Genomic DNA, 19,308 nt, shown 5'->3' with positions numbered 1-19,308 from the left:
TCAATTCAGTAAAAATATTTTCAGTTTAGTAAAAATAAGTTCATTTCATTAAAAATCAGCAAACTTAAAGAAGAAATATTATATAAAATCAGTAAAAATAATTTCAGTTCAGCAAAAATAATTTTAGTTCAGTAAATTTAATTTCAGTTCCGTAAAATTAATTTAAGTTAAGTAAAAATAATTTCACTTTAGCAAAAATAAAGTGAAGTGAACGCGGCATATCAGAATATTATTTATCTATCTATACTTAGTCTATACTTTATTATTAGTATTTAAAAACACAAACCACAAATTAATCATATGACACATGTCATCACAAGTGACTACTCACTCGTTACCCCATATGACACATGTCACCCCTCTTAATCTTTTTGTTTAAGTCTTTATTTGCAAATTCAAGTGAAAAAATAAAGTGTTTTATTTCCACTATAATAAAATCAAGTTGAACCATTTAGTACACATCACATAAATATGTGAATTATAATTAAAAAAAAAATGTCTTTTCAACTCCCAGACTTAAAATGTAACTTAAACCGATATGTCATTTCATATCCCACAATCCTTATGTATAAATACCTAACTAAATTCCTTCATCTCGATCTTCTTCTACGGTTCTACCTTCACTCTTTATTTTCTTTTAAGTTTTAGCAATGAAACAATTACTTTGTATATCATATCAAAAGTTTCAATTATTGAAAAGCATACCTACATATGAAATAACCAAGTAACAACCCGTGTCTCGAAAGGGCCAAAAGGCTAGTTAACTATAACATACTAAGCCTAAACAAATAAGGTAATTTTATCTCCTATGCAATGATTTCATGTAACTAACTTTTCTTAGCAATGTCCACGTACATTAATTAATGTATTAACTATTAAGATACACCAAGTTGATTTTATTAGATGTTAATCTTTTGCTTATCGTCAATAAAAAATTATTTTGTCATTGCTGATTAATTAAATTAGGATATATAAGTATCAAAATACTTTTACTACATACAAAGTACTAAAAGAATAAAGTGGTACAAAGTATGGTACCAGCTAAATACATTAATCATTTAATTTGGATCCAATTCAAGTTCATCTCAATTTAAAGCTTGAAATTGAATGATATAAAGAACTAATTGAGAGAAGTTATATCTACTGAGAAATTTTGCAATTGATGATTAGAGATTTTCCTTGAAAAATCTTTAGAATGTATGCATAGAAACTTTAGACATTTTTTGTGTGTGTAATATATATAACCCAAAAATACTAATTAAATTTTAACTAGTTGTTGACGTAAGCTTGACAAGGCGTTTAGGATAGAAAGATTTTTCCGCAAAACTAATCATCACTCAGCTCGATCCCTAAACTAACATATTTACTTTGATTCGTCTCTAATTACAAGAGTTTATTTAGAGTTCTAAGACAATAATAGTGATTTTGAAATTGCAACAATTCTAACTATACCATAGTCCTTAACACATTAAGGAAAACACATAAAATATTCATTGTTAATTATACAAATTTAATATAACATAAGTCCATAGCTTGTTTTCACTTTTGTTGCTCCTCAACTTTAATCCCCTCAAAACTTATTGCAACCAAGACTTTCCTAATAGAAGCCGTTAAGATTTTCAATCTAAAAGAAAAGGTTCATCTAAAGTGCCTTTTCAACATTCATACACATGAAATGAACAAAATTCAATGAACTAAGTGTACGAGCAGTCATGCTATACGTAATTTATGTATAATATATATCAGTTAGAAAAAATTCATCACCCTAATTGCCCACTACACTATTTTGCTTGGTAAGCTTATCATTGTGTTTTGCCCATCCTTTTCTTGCAAATAAAAGTTATTTGTCTTCATATGGAAAAATTTATTGATATACAAAGACTAACTTTAAATTAAAATACGGAAAAAGATCATCACATTTTATTCACAATTGTCATTCTAATCAAAGCCAGTTGTAACGAAAAAGAGACAAAATTTTCAATAAAACAATCTCGTGAACTCCTAATTATTTATAAATTTTCATAACTTTCATATTTGCTGTCAAAATTATCTTTCTTTGCAAATTGGTTGCATCATTTGGTGATGCACGAGAATATATACTCGGAGAAAGCCTTAGGTAAATTTTAAACTAACAAAGACGTTGTGGTCATTCATGTTTTACATGGAAAGGATACATGACTATCAACTATCATGGTCTTCCATTCTCTAAAAATCATACTAATCAAGATTGTACTTAATTATTTCTTAATATGATCAAAACCCAATTAAAATATACCCTTTCCCTTTCAGGAAACTAATTGCTTATATAATAGACGCGTGGCAATATAAGCCCATTTTTCAGGAATTTTAGTCGTGTATCCAACCATAATTAAACATTATCCGACGGCTTTAATTTAATATTTGTGTCAACATTAGTATCTAATACGTCACATCCAAATAAAATCGGGTAATTAGACACTGCCGTCATGTTTATATTAACTTATCAACCTTCCAACGTGTACACTTTTATGTGGCTATAATGAAATAATTAAGTTCTCCTTTCACTTTATATAATCGTATTTTATACTTTCATATATACGTATAAAGTATTTTATGTGTGATATATCGTATGTCGTGTTCGTAATGTACAAGTGTGTTTTATATGATTTTGTCTTTATATGTATTTGTATCTTGGTAGCTAGTATGTCGATCATTATAGGTTGGTTAAGTTATTTCACTTGCTAAGTGATGCAAGTTTAATGTTCTAGTGTATCAAATACTCGATCGTATGCAATACTAATTCGTAATATTCTCAACCATAATACCTAGTTTAACATATTCATCGCATTCTTTATTTTTATAAGGTATGGTTAAAGTCAATATATGGTTAATATAAAAGTTAAAGCAATCATCGATTTTAAAAAAGAACATATATGTACATGGCATATTATTATGGCATGTAATAACAAGGCAAATAATGAAGTCCTAATGACCATGCACTACCCAATCTAGTGCAACTCGACAATAGAAGCAGTAATTTGAGGGATCCTTCCGTTTTTGACTGAGCTATATATGAATGCGAACCTATTGAATTTGCTCTCCTTCAGGATGTTTGGAGTAAGGGTAGTCTTGTAATTTATCCTTTACTTCTAAACAGGTCATCTAAGTGCCCATAAGCTTGTTGTTTCAAGCAAGAGTAGTTAGGATCAAATAACCTGTCATAGTGTATGTTTGTTTTGTGACTCTAAAAATAAAAAAATAAAAAAATGTCTTTGGCCCCAAACTTACTATTTTCAATTTATTCAAGTTGTGAATTTCTTTTTTTGGGCTTTTAAGAAAAAGGACAACCTTGCTAAACCAACACATCTAACAAGTCATTTAGTTTAGCAGTCATTGCTTGAAAGTAAAGGGGGGAGGTAAGGAAATCACCCTAGGCCCCTACTGTCAAACAAATGCTGATGGTGGAGTTTGAAATTGTGACAAAATTAGAGGATGAGTTCCCACCATCTTCACCAAGCTTGCTTGGTAGATTCTATGTATCAATAAGGGTATATTTATAATAAGATTACTCTCATGTATGATATGAGTACATTAATACTCTATACTGTTATGGATTACTTAGATTAACACAATTATTAAAATGAAAAGGTTATGGTTAACCATAGCGTTACTGAAAAGCCAAAACCAATAAGTATGGTTTTGGATATGGAAGCTTTACAGCATGAGCTAGCTAAAGGTGGGCCCTGTTTCCTAAGATGCAGCATGAGACCATGACAAGGAACATTCCACCTGGCTTATTAGTAATTGTAAGAAGGTCTAATACGTAGTAGTATATTTAAGACTTTTTAATCAAGAGTTAGGCTAACCAAATCTACTTAATTAAAATATTTGAGTTATAAAGCTTAGCATAATGTATAAATCTCATTAATCATGATCAATATATGCGTCAACTTTGTTGAAAGTTTATGCGTTCATGATTAGATTATCGATAACAGATAATCACATATGCAAAGTACTATTTCATAATATTCGAAAAAGTTATAAACTTTTCCAAAATCAATTATGATTTGTGATTATCTTTGCCAATTATACCTTTTTTGAGACAGTTAAAGAAAAGAGTATGAGAATCGTCCACTTAATAAAGATTATTTTGAGTAAAATTCTTACATTATACTTAATTACAAAGTATTAAGACAATCTACGACTTTTTTTAGTATTGGATTGAGAAACTACAATAATTGTTGCTTAATTTTATGTTTCCATGACATTTGTCAAACAACCTTGCTAATTTAGTGAAGTATTTCTAATTCTAGCGAATTCCATTGGAAAGGTGAGTCAATAAAGTGACATGTATTTCTTAGTTTTGAGCCAACCATAGTATGCCACCATGTAAAAGACGATTTCAAGCTAGTTTACTTTTGTATTATATTATTTATTAGTTGTATTAATACACATAATTAGGTAAAGAGTTATCGTGGCAACTTTTTGATTACATGTTTATCATAAATAAAGCATATTCGCATATCATGCCTCTAGATTATAAAATATAAAGTGCCTACTCCCTAATTAAGTAATTATACATCTCCAAAAATTTAAACAACTAATGTGAACAAAAGACTATATTGAGAACAATGGAAGAACCTAATGTATTTTTTGTTATTTACAAATGAAACTAATAAATAATATGTTGATCATTTGCATGAATCATGATATAATTTAACTTAGCCAAAAAGACATGCATGCACACTTACAACCCTATGGTGGGAGGTAATAAATGATATAGATGGTAATGAACTTGTATGTAATTTTGTAAATAAAAGATTTTTCTGCGTTATAGCATTAACACTATATATCATTCCACCTTGTTCTAAAATTTTCGATCGATGCCAACATGAGGCATTTTGGACGCAGTAGTTAATAATCAATGCAAAATATATGTTCCTTTAACCATCTAATAGTACTATCTACATATTTAGTGAAATCTTATACATATGTCAAAATTTACAAGAATGACATGTTATAAGTTTGAAAATCGATATCAGATATTGATTAGGACTTCTTCGAGACAACAGCACCATTCGAGTTTGGCCAGATTTGGACAATGGCAGTCTTGGTAGGAACAATAATGTGTTGGTATGCATGAACATTAATGTAAAAAGTTGAGTATCCAGCTTAAGGTTCGATGTCCTCTTTTTCTAAATTACCACTAATAGATGGCTTTACATGCTTGGTGTAGCTCTATATGCAACAACTGATATATAAATTCTTCCAGCTCCCTTGGACTCATATGAGAGATGCATCATCTTTTCTTTTGACTATTATACATATCCTAGCTATATGTATATACACTTTTGGAAAAAAAAAAATATAGGTATTGATGCATGTATGGCAAGCTGGTTTAAAGCAAACATTCAATGAACTTATGGTATTAAAAAATATCTGAATGCCAAAAGCATTAGGTAGGTCAATTAGGAGGTTCAAAATCAGGTTGAATCAAACAAATCGTTTGTACAATCAATGTTGAGAGAGTATAGTCGCATGCATAATTTTATTTTATTTTATTTTATTTTTTGTTTCTTTTAAATTGGTAAAAAGGGGGTCATTTGAGCCTTTGAGGAGGAGAAATAAGGGAAATCCCTCATATTACCTCCTAGACATTAGGGATACAAGGTGAGAGCGATATCACTACTCCATCACCTCAACCTCTAATTGCATGCATAATTGAACGAATCAAATGTATAATCAATCCTATCCAATATACGTACTATCGTAGTATGTGTGAAGGAAAATTGGCCCAATGTTATAGAGAGTAGTGTGTGATGAAGCTTAACATGTTACATATGAATAATATTGTGCCATGATTCAGGGCCCAACAATCAAATTAAGCAAATTTGAATTACTAAGATAGTTTGAAACGAACTATTGTAATTTAGTTCTACTTATAAAGTTATACTTTGAATTGTCATAGATTTGTATGTTTTTTTTTTACCAAAGCTAAGAATTGTTTTAACTGGTAAAGCTAATAGAAATGTCATAGGAGGGATAAACTAATCATCATATAATTGTATAACCAATTATAAGAGGAATCTGTAATTAGGCTCGATAATGCAAGCCAAATGTTTCTCATAGTATAAGATAGACTGCTAATATGTACATTGCTAAAGTCTTATAACTCATTGTGGGATGCGAAAAGCAAACAAGTTACAAAAAGAGAACATACATCACTTCAGTTTGGACTTCGGATTTTCTGAAGGGAATCCACTTTTCACAAGCAGCTTTGATAGAAAACCTTCATTGTCATTGTTACTTTTCCGGTCATTGGAGTAGCTTAAACTGCTAATAAGTGACCACTGAGTGCCGAAATCAGGTTCATAACCTTGTCGCTGCATCCAGTTCAGTAATTCTGATGCCTTGGACAGGTTGTTCTCAAATCGATATCTATCAATCACTGAGGAGTACATCCCCTTGGTTGGAGTTTCACCAACTTCGATCATTGAAATCAGAAGGCTTTCTGCGTCCTTAGTTTGTCCATTTAAGCAGAACTTCTGAATCATTATGTCCCAAGTCCCTATACTTGGTTTAAGAGTCCTATAAAACATCTCATTAAAGAAATCCATAGCACAATCCAAGTTGTTGTAGCCACAAAAACTTTGGACAATACAGTCATAGGAGGATGCATCAGGTATGCTTTTGTTCTTCAAAATTTGATCCAGGAGATTTACTGCGGTTTCCAGTCTCCCGTAATGGCAGAAGTACCGTATTAAATTGTTATAGTAACTGGTTTCAGAAGTTGAACCTTTCTCCAAGATTTGAGCCAGAAATCTTTCTGCTTGATGTATTCTACCACAAGAGAAAAGGCCCTCCAGAATGGCAAAATGTACAGTAGGACAAAGATGCCATCCTCTTGATTCAATCTGATTACTCAATTCTAACACATTCTGAATTTCTCCAATTCTACACAAGTAGCGTATTGCAGCTCTGAGGCTACGATTGCTTGGTCTAAGGCCCTTAATAATCATGTCATTCAGGAGCTTCATTGACCTAGGCATATCTTTGCAAACTGAAAACTCATGTATCAGGATATTGTAACCAACTTCATCAAGTTGCTGCCTGCTTTCTTCTAGTTCATCCAAAAGTGCATCAACAAGGTGATGTTTCCCTATTCGGAAGAGACAGGAAATAAAAATGTTATGTACAAGGAAATAGGAAGTATTATTTCCATCAGCCATGAAGTTCTTTAGCCCCCATGCAAAATGTAACATCCCCATTTTGCATAACAGGTATACCAGATCCCGGTAACTGAAGACTGAGAGACTGATACTCCTTTTCATCATGACACCAAATAGCTCTTTTGCTGTCTTCAGATTACCACTTTGGCAACGAGCCTGAAGCAGAGAATTATAAATCTCACCCTTTGGATGATTATTTTGCAAGAGCATTTCTTGAAATAAACCATCTGCCTCTGCAACTTTTCCAGCCCTGCAGCAACCGATAATAAAAGCGCTGTGAAGGGAGAACAAGACAGAAGGATGGTCCTTGAAACCTGCATCTATTAGAGCAACTGCTTCTTTAATTTTATTGAACTTGCAAAGCTTAGGGATTAACAACATAAAAGCTTCTGGCGACAAGGCTAAATTATCAGCTCGAATTTCATTATATGTCATTAAGGCTTCTGAAAATCTTTTCTCCAGACAATAGCCTTTAATAAGATGGCTATAAACAGTGTGGTCCAACTCAAAATTCTTCCGTTTGAGTTCTTTAACCAAGATACCCCCAACACAAGTGAAGCCATTAGAAGAAAGCTTTTCAAAAAACTGTTCACAAATTTGAATTTGCAAGTCAGGGTTCGCTGCCTGCATAATGTCAAAAAGCCCAAGCACTTCTTCAAGCATCCTTCTGTGGCATAAATTTTCCAAAATAATGATAAAATCATCCCATTCAGGTGACCAATTGTCTTTCCGTGCACGACCCCAGCAATAAAGAATGTTACTCATGCTCCCAAGCTTGCAAAAAGCCACAATTGCGGCAGTATATGTTGTGTTGAAGATTGGTAGATGCCTTCTGCACATTTCTTGAAGAAGTAATCTGCACTCATCTACGAAGCCTCCTTCACCTAAAGCCTTGATAATACAATTGAGAGTTTCACAATCTAGCTCGCCAAAACGCAGAAACACTTTATCTAGGAGATCTGGAATTGCCTTGATATGGCAATTTGATTCACATAGCAATCTTACCAAAACAGAAAGAGCCGGAAGTGATAATTCTTGTCCCCACTGAAGCATCTCATCAACCATTAACAGTGCCTCTTTAACATTATTGACACTACATTGCCTCATCACAAGCAAATTAAAGTCTGGAACCAAAGAATCTTCAAGAACACCCATTACAGTCTTCTCAAACTCATCCACATTTGTGTCTAGATAAAGACCATTCCCCAAAGTATCAACAAATTCAGTTCTAAAATTCTTAACGTCATTGTCCCTCTTCAATTTTACAGTCAATGGATTAAGCCCCAAAATAGCAAACGCTTTCGATATTGGATTTTCTGAATGTGGGAGGGTAATCAAACCATGATTTACCATCTCAGACATCATTAGTTTGACCTCATTGAATAGCCTGGCATTAGAATACCCGGCTAAAAGAGCTCTAAAAGTTGCAAGATTAGGTTTTACCCCATTATCAATCATTTCATTGAAGATTTCTTGGGCATGCTCTTGCATACCTGCCTTGAACAAACCACTGATAAGTGCATTATAGGAGTGCCTATCAGGTTTCAGGCCTCTAGACAAAATCTCAGAGAGATAAAAAAAGGCGTCTCTTACCTTTCCATCAATGCAACTCCAACTGATAAAGATCCCAAAGGTTATCTCATTCGGAACAAAACCTAATCTCTCTAACTCCCACAAAAATGAATCTGCTCTTACAATACCAAAATTACTGCACAAGGAATATATAATCTTATTACCAACAAAGATATCAGGGGCACATTTCATTTCAACGAAGAAACTCAAAAGATCTTCGAAATCCTTCTTCTCATAGTACACATCCGCAACCTTACTCAAAATCACTGTATTTGGCTTCCATCCAGTAACCACAATTTTCTTAAGAAGCTTCCTAGCTTCCCTAATCATCCCATCCCGACATAGAAAACTAATTAAACCCTCCAAATTCTTGGGTTCAACATCACCTATATTGAAACCCACTTCAACTACATCCTCATAAACACGAATCGTTTGATCAACTCTACCTTCCTTCATCAAAAGGCTGAGTAGGGAACGGTAACATGTCAATGATGGAGCTAAAGATAGCCCCTTCATTGCATCATACATCAAAAATGCTCTATCCAATTCACCCATATTAGCATATCCCTCAACTAAACGACTGAAAACTTCCTCATTAGCCAGTAAAATTCCTCGGGTTTTCGCAGTCGATAACAAAGATTCAACCTCCCCAAACATCCCCACATTAACAAGCATAGATGCCATAACCTCATAAGATTGAGGCAAATGCTTAAACCCCACATTTCTATCATCAACCCTCCTAAAAATCTCCCACAAAGATTCAACAACTTCAACGTCAATCCTCAAATTTTCACTACCCAATTGAAAACCCAGTAAAATTTCAAGCACATCCTCAGGTTTCCAACTTAAAACCCTCAAAAATTTGCGACAAATTTTAGGAGATACATAAGAAATATTCAAAATCAATTGATTTATAGAAGAACTAGCAATAGCAGACTTGTCAATTCGATGATCCCACAAATGGGAACATTTGGAAAACACCAAATTTCCAACAAATTGGGGATTAACTGGAGAAGAATTAAAGTGGGTATTGCTTAATTTGTTAGATGATGAGGAATTGCTAAGAAAAGCAGAGAGTATGAACTGATGATGTTTAAGGGGAAAGAATGGTGATAGAGAAGAACAGACCTGGTTAATAAGGGAGGTGCGGAGATGAGTCGAGCTGATGCGCTGAAGCATTCTAGTGCTGCACGAAGAGTCATGTCGCTAAAGGCATTAAGGGTGCCTCGGAAGGTAGTTTGCGGAATTTGAAATAAGGACTACGGGTGAAATTTGGTTAGTGAATCGCTAAACCACACATGACACATGTTATATATCGGGTAACGCCCATATATTCCCTTTATGTAAAATTTATGGGAAATTCTACGCAATAATCCTTATGTGTTCACTTTTCTACTCTGTACCCCTTCTTTTTAAAAGTTCCACGCTGTAATCACAAGATCCATTTTAATTACGTTGTAACCTTGTCGTTAACCCCCATTACATGTTGCCGTTAGTGGGACCCACTTTACACCTATTTAACTTTTTTCTCTCGATTTTCGTGTCAAAATAATGTTTCAATAAATGTTTTAGAGGTCATTTTAGCCCTTAAGATTCCAAATTGATGAGCTCAGATTTTGCAAAAAAAAATAACGTAAAAACCTCGTTTTGTGAATTCGAAATTTAACTACCGGAATCCAAATTCACAAAACAGGGTTTTTACGTTATGTTTTTGCAAAAATATGAGCTCAATTTGGTCTCATTAACCCTGAAATGACCCCTAATACCTTTAATGGACCATTTTTTAGCACGAAAATCAAGAGAAAAAAAATTAAATAAGTGTAAAGTGGGCCCCAATAATGGCAACATGTAACGAAGGGTTAACAGTGTTATAGCATAATCAATAAATGGACCTTGAGGTTACAGTGTGGAACTTTTAAAAGGAGGGAGCACAACGTGGAAAATTGAACACCTAAGGGTTACTGTGTAGAATTTTCCAAAATTTACCTATTTCATTATCTATTCCGATATTCACTCTCTATTTTAGTTACCCCACCACCCACCGGTCTACTAGCCACCACCTGTCCACCTTATTATTAAAAACTAGTGAGTTGTAGTTGTGCAATGCTAATTTTTAAGGACATTTAATAGTTTGCATGTAGCATGTGTTCAATATAATATTATTTTCCGTGCAAGGTTAGAGCATAAATTGTCAATTAACCTAAATAGTCAAACAATAACATTTCTTCTAAGAGGTTCAGTGTTTGAACCTCCGGTCGTATAATTACATGGATGACTTTGTTGAAGGGAAACGCCTGAATTCTTGGAGGTTCTGGGGAATGCCTGAAATTTTTAGAAACCCCCCCCCCCGAACATCTAATTCATGGGGGAAAATTGCACCTTGTGAGCTCATTTTCACCTTTTATGATCTTGTTGGGATTTTTATGGCCGAGGAGTCTATTATAGTTAACATTCATTAAATGTTTGGAAGGATTTGGGTTTGCAAGCACTCAAGTACCTAGATAAAGCCCCTTTAGAGGTTTAGAGTATAGTAGAGGACATCACTCAACTGGCTAAGAATATGGACTACCTGGTATGTATCAAGGTTCAAAGGGGAATGGTACATTGAGCCCACACCTTTACCACTAAGGCGAGAATAGTTGTTGGGTAGTGTTGGATTTGTGATTACTTAAACTGCTACCTAAAAAAAAAGTAGGTTTTGAGTTATTAGACGGAGTTATATAGTATGTTGGTTCTAGGGTTGTTTGCCAGTTTAAAACTTGACTGGATTGAATCGAACTACACCAGACCAGTCAATTTGCACCCTATGGCAAGTAAGGGGTGAGAATTAATTAAACATTACTCAATTTGTAAAATTTTCACAAAATGAAACGAATCAAATCAATTTGGTTAGAATCTATAATGAAATTTATCTTTATATTCGTATGTACTTCATATACTCCATACAAAATTAAAAGTGTTGTATTATTTTTTAGGAAAAATTGACAAGAATGATCCCAACTTTGCTAGATTCGCCCAAAATAATTCCAATTTTCGATTTTTTTAAATAATCCGGTCTTTAATATGAATTTACTTCTAACGGTCCCGAATTACTTGTAACTTGTTGAACAGGTCAAATTTTTTTAAAAAGTTTTTTATATACACATGTCATCATGTGATAAGTCAACTAAATATTTTTTTTACTTACTATTAAAAATAAATAAATAAATAAAAAAACACCTTCACCTCCCCATCAGCCCCAGCCACTTGCACACCTCCCTGACTGCCAACCTCTGCCTAGCCCCAGGACACCCGTCACCCCCGCTACTCCCTAGACCCCCTCCCCTGTACTTCCCATGCCGTCGCCTTTCACCCTAAACCTCCATTTACCCACCCCTCCACCCCCTAAAAAACTTTAGAAAAACCTCCTCGGCCTCTTAAACCGCCAATCGCCCCTTCCCCAACCCTCACAACCCCTATTCTCTTGGGTTTTTTAGGGTAAGGGAGATGGAGATCGAGGTTTATGCGGGTGAAGGAGGTGTGTTTTTTTTAAAGGATTTCGGGAGTGGGCATGGTGGTTTTGGGGTGGGAGGATGATAGGAGAAGGGTGGTGCCGTGTCCAGTGCGGTGGAGGTGGGGGCGGGTAGGGGTGGCAAACAGATCAGGTCGGGTTCGTGTTCGAGTCAGCTGATTTTGGGTCAGATGTCCCCCAACCCGAACCTGATCCATTTAAGTTTTCGAGTTGAAAACTCTAACCTGAACCTGATATTTTCGGGTTTGGGTCAACCCAAAATTGACCTGTTTTGACCTGATTTTTTTGTTTGGGTTTAAATTGAGTTGCTTTGACTGGAAATTGACCTAAATAATCTGGATTTTTTTTAAAATAACCTGATTTTTTTAAAATTCAAACAAGTGTATCTTCAAGTTTTCAAGCAAAACTAACACTTTAATCCTAACTGAAATAAAGAACATTGCCTAACAAGTCTAATTATATATTACAATCCAAAATAAGTCTTTAACAAATTAAAAAACAGAATTACAAATAAGAATTACAAACTTTATTTAAAAGAACAAGATCTAATTCTACTACCACACCGTATTTCAAAAGAAAAACCGTAAATAAATAAAAAATTGAAATGTAATTATCTTGAACCGTGAAGAAAATTAAAACTTGGAGGTCTGGTGAATGGGAAGTTGCCAATTATTCAAGCAGATTGTTGAGAGTTGACTATTGAGAGTTGAAGAGAGAAAAAGAATGTAAAGTGAAATAGTGAATGAGGCAGCTGAGAAGAAAAATAAGTCTTTTAACTTTTAACATTTGACATTTATATGTGCAATTAGGCTTGGGATAATATTAATAATTTTTTTATTTGGTCTTGACCTTTTTAGTGTTCGAATTATCAGATTGGTTTCGACTTGATTTTGACCCAATAACATATTCGGGTTACATGAGTCATTTCGGGTTGGAATTTTCAACATTAACCTAACCCATTTAATTTCAGGTCGGGTTCGTATCGACCCATTTAAGATTTCGGGTTGAAAATCACAACCCTAACCCGCTATTTTCAGGTTGGATTCGTGTCGGGTTATCGGGTTAGGTTAGCTTTTGCCACCCCTAGGGTGGGGGATCCTGGGCTACAAGGAGGTACAGTGCCGAAGAGGTGGTTGGGCTACCGAATAGGGATTGTGGACTTGTGGGATTTTACCTTTTAGTTAATTAAATTTTTTTTTTAATTTTAAAATTTTTATTTTTTGACCAATCACGTCCTAACAGGTGTGAGGTGAATTTTTATAACAAGTTTGATGATCGGGTGGGACCATTAGAAACAAATTTATATTAAACTTCGGAGTATTTAAAAATAGTAAAAAGTTGAGATTATTTTGATCCAATCCAGCAAAGTTGGAATTATTGTTTCCAAAAAAAATACCAATAGAATTTTATCAGAAGTCAAAGTCCATATGCAGGTAGAGTAGTTTAGTTCATGTTAAAACCCAAAACTACCCTCCTATTTTGTCCTTTATAATTGGTAAAATAGACCCGCTTATTAGGGTTTGGTTTTCGGAGGTCTATGTTGAGACGAATTACATTCCACGAGTGCGTATCAAATCTTCTATTTCTCTCTTTACCATCGTCAATTTTCTCTCTCTTCAAAGTCGATCTCTACGCTTATCCAAGGTTATTATTCTCTTTCTTCTTCATCTTTCTTAACAATTAATCAATTGAGCTTTACGATCAGTATATTCTTGATTGTTTTGGTTTTCTTTAATTTGATTAGCTTTTATGATTGACCTTTTTCAATTTGATGATTTTTTTTCTTCATAATTTAGGGTTTATGGCCTGATTTTTTAAGGATATTGTGCTTGTTTATCAAAATATATTGTCTTTATTTTTTCATATTTTGGAGAATTTTGTGTTATAAGGCTTTCAATTTTACATTGTAGTAAGTACCGCAGAAATTCTTGATTAGGGTTTTTGCAAAAGGTTATTTAGATTACGTATAAAGATATCTTTTTGGTTGATTATCCGATTTTGGTATTAATTTCGGTGAATTTGATCATCGGGATGAATAATTTGATTAATACTCTGTTTGTTTTTAGTATGCTGCCCTGTTTAGTTATTGTGGCCTTGTGGGTTTGGGGGGCAAAAGTTCATTGAAGAGTTTTCGTGAGATTTAATGTATTTAAGGAAAACAAGACATATATGATGTACTGGAACTGAGTTTATTCGATTCGATTAGTGAAGTTAGACTTTAATTAGATTGTCTTCATCTTTAATTTTAATTAGGAGATGTTGAGGGTAGTTGCAGCATTCCATATTATGCTTGTACTCCGTATAATTTTTTCCGCGTGATCTTGTATTCACCTTTATCTTGTATTCACCTTTATTTATATAATAAAGGGATTTGTTATATTATCTAATTTCTCCAAATTTAGAAAGGGTAGATAGATTATGTTATGTTAAATGTGATATATGATTTCATTCTGGTTATGGGAGATTGGAGGTGACACGAGCATTCTTGGTTTTTTTTTCTCCTTTTTGGTTTTTACTTGACATAACATTATTTTAAATTGGACTTTTAAAAAAAAAAAAAAAAGAATTTAGTGTACTTTTGTAAAATTTGGACAAATCTTTCAATGTAAGCTGTGTATATTTTGTTCCTTAATAGATTGGATAGATGAGTCCCTTATAAGTTATGCTTTCATAACACTTGATATTTTTGTATTTTCGCTTCATTTTGTAATGTAAATGGTCTTGTTACTCTCCAAGATATTGTGACCTATTCTGGGGGCGCCACAATACCATCCTTTGAAGATTACCAGACATTTTGTGGATCTGGGGCTCAGTTGTGAATAGGTGCGAAGCATTGGCATGGGCTGATTCTTTTTCTTTTTTTTCTTTTTTTTTTTTTTTTAATTTTTAATTATCAAGTCTTTTATGTGGCTTATTTGGTATGGAGAGAGAAATTTGTTTCCTTCCTCATAAACTAACTGTCTTGTCTGTTTAAATTTTAGGCAGAAAGTTATTTCACCTAATGGCAGGACAGAGAAATAATCACGGTAAGCGAGCTCATTCCCTGGATCGTTCTGAGAATGGTAGGAATAAACGAAGAAGTTCAGGTGAAGATCCTTTTTCAATTGGAACAGATGATACTGTATACCGCTACTTGTGCCCTGCAACAAAAATTGGAAGCATTATTGGCAGGGGAGGGGAGATTGTCAAACAATTGAGATTGGACACCAAAGCAAAGATCAGAATTGGTGAGACTGTGCCAGGATGTGATGAGCGGGTCGTGACGATTTATAGTGCGAGTGAAGAAACAAATTCCTTTGATGAAATGGATTCTCAGGTTTGTCCAGCCCAGGATGCACTCTTTAGGGTGCATGGCAGAGTGATTGCTGAGGATGCAGGTGCTGATGATGAGCCTGAAGGTAATCAAAATGTTACTGCTCGGCTGCTTGTCCCTTCTGATCAGATTGGATGTATTATTGGTAAAGGTGGTCAGATAGTTCAAACCATTCGTAGTGAAACTGGTGCTCAGATACGGATTTTAAAGGATGATCATTTGCCGGCATGTGCCTTAAGCACTGATGAACTTTTGCAGGTAATTTGAGATACTAATTTGCGTTACTGCTGTTATAGAACTTTTTTTGCTAGAATCATCACATTAGGATTATTTATGTGGTCCAAATGTGTGTTTTTTGCAAGTTAAAAATTAATCAATTTTCTTCCCCCCCCCCCCCCCCCCCCCCTCTCTTTCTAATTTTTTTCAAGTGAAATAGCGTGTTTTGACGTTTTTGTAGATGATTGTTGTTTTTACTTTCACCCTTTTCCTCTCTCATCCCTCTATTGTGTATGAATCTATGTTTTTTTTGTTAAAAAAATAAAAATAATTATCTTGTTTGTGTGTTGGAAAAGCAATTTGGTGTTGTTTTTGATATTCATGTTTTGTCTCTTGATCAGGTTTTCTTTAACATTAAAGTCTGGCAATTTTTTTACTTTTTTTTTTCTTTTTCCTAAACCTATTTACTCATTTAAAATGCTTTCATGTGGTGTAGATATCTGGAGAAGCTGTAGTCGTGAGGAAAGCTTTATTCCAGATTGCTTCCCGTCTTCATGATAATCCTTCACGATCACAACACATGCTGACTTCTGCTGTACCTCCTAGTCTGTATCCTTCAGCAGGCTCACTCATTGGGGCACCTGGTGGTGCTCCTATTTTTGCTCCTATTGTTGGTTCTTATGGAGGATACAAAGCTGAGAGGGGAGATTGGCCTCGTTCTGGTTACGCTTCATCGAGGGAATATTCTTCAATGAAGGATTTTTCCATTCGTTTTGTCTGTCCTACTGCAAATATTGGAGGTGTTATTGGAAAAGGTGGTACTATCATAAATCAAATCAGACAAGAGACTAGAGCAGGTATCAAAGTTGACAGTTCATCTACTGAAGGTGATGACTGCCTGATAACAATATCATCGAAGGAGGTAAGATAATTCAATGTGTATGCTTTTTTATGGGGATGATTGATTTTATTGCCATCTTTATGATAATATCATGTTTGTTGAACAGTATTTTGAAGATCAAGTTTCTCCAACAATTGAAGCTGCAAGGCGCTTGCAACCCAGATGTAGTGAGAAGATTGAGAGGGACTCAGGAATTGTTGCATTTACAACCCGTCTCCTTGTGCCATCAACGCGTATTGGCTGCTTAATTGGTAGAGGAGGTGCTATTATCACTGAGATGAGGAACATTACAAAGGCTAACATCCGCATCCTTTCAAAGGATGATCTCCCAAAGGTTGCAGCGGATGATGAAGAAATGGTGCAGGTAAAGAGAGCAATGATGCAAATTGTAGATATTGCTTGTCTTGTGATCAGTGATAACACTTAATTGGTTGATTGATGTTAATGAAAAAATATCTTTGACCTGTCAGATCTCTGGTGACCTGGATGTAGCTGAAACTGCTCTTATACATATTGCGTCACGATTAAGAGCAAACCTCTTTGAAAAGGAGGGGCAAGTGATGCTTCCTGTTCTTCCTTATGTCCCCCTTTCACCTGATGATCATGATTCCATGCCATATGACGGTAGAGATAGTAAACGACATGGTCGTGGGCTTTCTTACTCAGGTGGATATGGTGGCTCAAATGATTTGCCCTCGGTTGATCACTATGGTAGCTATGCTGGTATACAGGTATATTTGTTGCCTGTTCCACTTAGATCTGATGGGTGTTAACCTTATAATTTGGTTGTTTCACACATTTTCAATCCCTGGGACTTGATTGTATGTCTTGTTAATCTTAGACTTGATTATATCACATATTTCATTTTTCTTGCATTGTATATGGCTTGTTAATCTGATCTGTTCATCTTTATTCTGTTTGGGCTGTGGATAACACGTGATAACCTAATTTGCAGAGCACCGGTAGTGGGAGTAATTATGGTGTTTATGGCAGCTATTCATCAGGGCGTAGTAGTTCAGGGTAAGATTGAGAATTATTGTACATTTACTAGCCTTTTTTTTTTTTTTTTTTCGTTTGGGAACATATATACTTTAAGAGTTTAAGTGCAATACACTTCAATGTAAGTTTTATTTCCTTAATAAATCCTTACCTGCAGCTGCATCTTTCTTTTGTTGGTTTTAGGGAGGGGAGAAATGGGTTTAACTAGCTAATCTGTGATGTAGAAACTCTTGTTATTTATGAAGATAGAATGATTGAGACTGTTTTTTGATAATTTGTTACTGAGAACTGAGGCATAATGAAAGTTTATTATCATTACAGTTTGGGAACATAATACTATCTATGTATAAATCATTGATGTGCTGATTTCTATGCCCTTTTGAAAATTTCTAATATAAGATTTTCCTGGCAGGTTATCTGGTCAGGCTCCAGGCTCCAGAAGGAGACAATATTATTAAGATTAGCAAAGAGGTATCTTCAGGTAACTGGTTCCCTGGGTTATGTTATCCAAAATCATACTTTGTATCTCTAATCTCTGGTAATCTAGAGTAGGGAAAAGTTTGCTTAACCTAGGCTGAATCCCTGTATAGAGTTGTGATACTCATGTTTTCCATGTCTTCCTTTCCATTCCCGTTAAAACAGCTGAAACTTTGAAGCCCCGAAGCTTGCTTCCTGCCTTCTTTGACGAAGCCTCCTGCTTAAACCAGAAGACCAGATCTAAAGCGTTTGACAAACATTTGGCCAACCTTGATGCTTTTGTCCAGGAGACCAATTTATTTGGAGAACTACAATATCAAACTTGCCATGTCCATGATACCAAATTTACCAAGCTCTTTCTATGTTTCCGGTCCACTGAACCTATGTAGCCACAGTATGCCTTGATTTGTCTTAGTTTGTTCTGCACTGTTATTCAACTGTTCGAAAACGTTTACCGCTGTAACTTTTCATAGGGTTTGAGTTGATAATTTTTCCATCTTCCTATTTGTTTCCCAAAACTTAGTGCTGAGTGTTTTCCCTTTAGTTGTCATTGCACTTTAATACCCAGATCATATTCTAGAGATAGCCCTTGATGTTTTTATAATTCCTGTAGTTGGGTAAGGTATTGATAGTTTAATCAGTGCTATGCTTCCGGCATTTATCTCATTGTTGCCATCAGTTAACCTTTATTCTTTGTGCCATTAATTCGACTTTGTGCTATTTATTCGACATTCGTACTTATTTAATTGTAGGTTGCTCTTGCAAATTTATTAACATTTTGGCTTATTTATTTTGCTAGGTTTAGTCACCTGAAAGATGGTTTTCGTTCTTTTATGTTTTTAAAGAGGGGTGCAGCAATTGTTTTAGACATGATGTCTATTAGAATTAATAGAAAAGTTCAGTTACTTTAAGATTATATAGCTTTACTGTGAAGTGTAATGAAAGTGGTAGGTTTATCTACAGCTATAAGAGATCCAATACAAGCTTTTGATTGTGTATACGTTCTACATTAGGGTTGTGGCCTGTGGGTCAATAATATGATGAAGGTAATTTAAGCCTTGGGATTTATTCTGCTGCAGTGGGATTGTAGATTACTGTAAATTCCTGTGAC

The 19,308-nt window shown here is 34.6% G+C and overlaps 2 protein-coding genes across 6 annotated transcripts; one reads left to right on the top strand and one right to left on the bottom strand.

Moving 5' to 3' along the window:
- Window positions 1-6,032: 6,032 nt before the first annotated feature.
- Window positions 6,033-10,018, bottom strand: LOC145584852 (pentatricopeptide repeat-containing protein At5g15280, mitochondrial-like). Its single transcript, XM_081641637.1, has one exon. It carries the CDS (start codon window positions 9,957-9,959, stop codon window positions 6,201-6,203), a length of 3,759 nt encoding a protein of 1,252 aa, XP_081497763.1. The 5' UTR covers window positions 9,960-10,018; the 3' UTR covers window positions 6,033-6,200.
- A 3,797-nt stretch (window positions 10,019-13,815) lies between these two features.
- Window positions 13,816-18,699, top strand: LOC145586210 (KH domain-containing protein At4g18375-like). 5 transcript variants are annotated; one of them, XM_081642986.1, is made up of 10 exons: window positions 13,860-13,935; window positions 15,028-15,114; window positions 15,273-15,317; window positions 15,405-15,862; window positions 16,317-16,742; window positions 16,828-17,085; window positions 17,192-17,452; window positions 17,677-17,741; window positions 18,133-18,201; window positions 18,363-18,699. In XM_081642986.1, exons 3-9 carry the CDS (start codon window positions 15,293-15,295, stop codon window positions 18,176-18,178), a joined length of 1,539 nt encoding a protein of 512 aa, XP_081499112.1. In that variant the 5' UTR covers window positions 13,860-13,935; window positions 15,028-15,114; window positions 15,273-15,292; the 3' UTR covers window positions 18,179-18,201; window positions 18,363-18,699. The 5 variants fall into 5 exon arrangements, with proteins under 5 accessions (XP_081499111.1, XP_081499109.1, XP_081499113.1 ...); XM_081642987.1 differs by lacking the exon at window positions 15,028-15,114 and having other exon boundaries at window positions 13,829-13,935; XM_081642984.1 differs by having other exon boundaries at window positions 13,861-13,935; window positions 15,273-15,862.
- The last annotated feature ends 609 nt before the right edge of the window (window positions 18,700-19,308 follow it).

Source organism: Chenopodium album, chromosome 16 (assembly GCF_948465745.1).
Source record: "Chenopodium album chromosome 16, dcCheAlbu1.1, whole genome shotgun sequence".
Classification (NCBI taxonomy): Eukaryota; Viridiplantae; Streptophyta; class Magnoliopsida; order Caryophyllales; family Amaranthaceae; genus Chenopodium; species Chenopodium album.
The sequence above is the reverse complement of the archived record's forward strand: the minus strand, read 5'-3'. Positions and strand labels throughout refer to the sequence as shown.

Bases quoted from the DNA above. Each gene is read 5' to 3' on its own strand.
- LOC145586210 (XM_081642985.1), top strand. From the start codon at position 15,293: ATGGCAGGACAGAGAAATAATCACGGTAAGCGAGCTCATTCCCTGGAT. The intron at 16,743-16,827 runs GTAAGATAATTC...TTTGTTGAACAG, and splicing joins TAACAATATCATCGAAGGAG to TATTTTGAAGATCAAGTTTC. The intron at 17,453-17,676 runs GTATATTTGTTG...CCTAATTTGCAG, and splicing joins GTAGCTATGCTGGTATACAG to AGCACCGGTAGTGGGAGTAA.
- LOC145584852 (XM_081641637.1), bottom strand. From the start codon at position 9,959: ATGCTTCAGCGCATCAGCTCGACTCATCTCCGCACCTCCCTTATTAAC.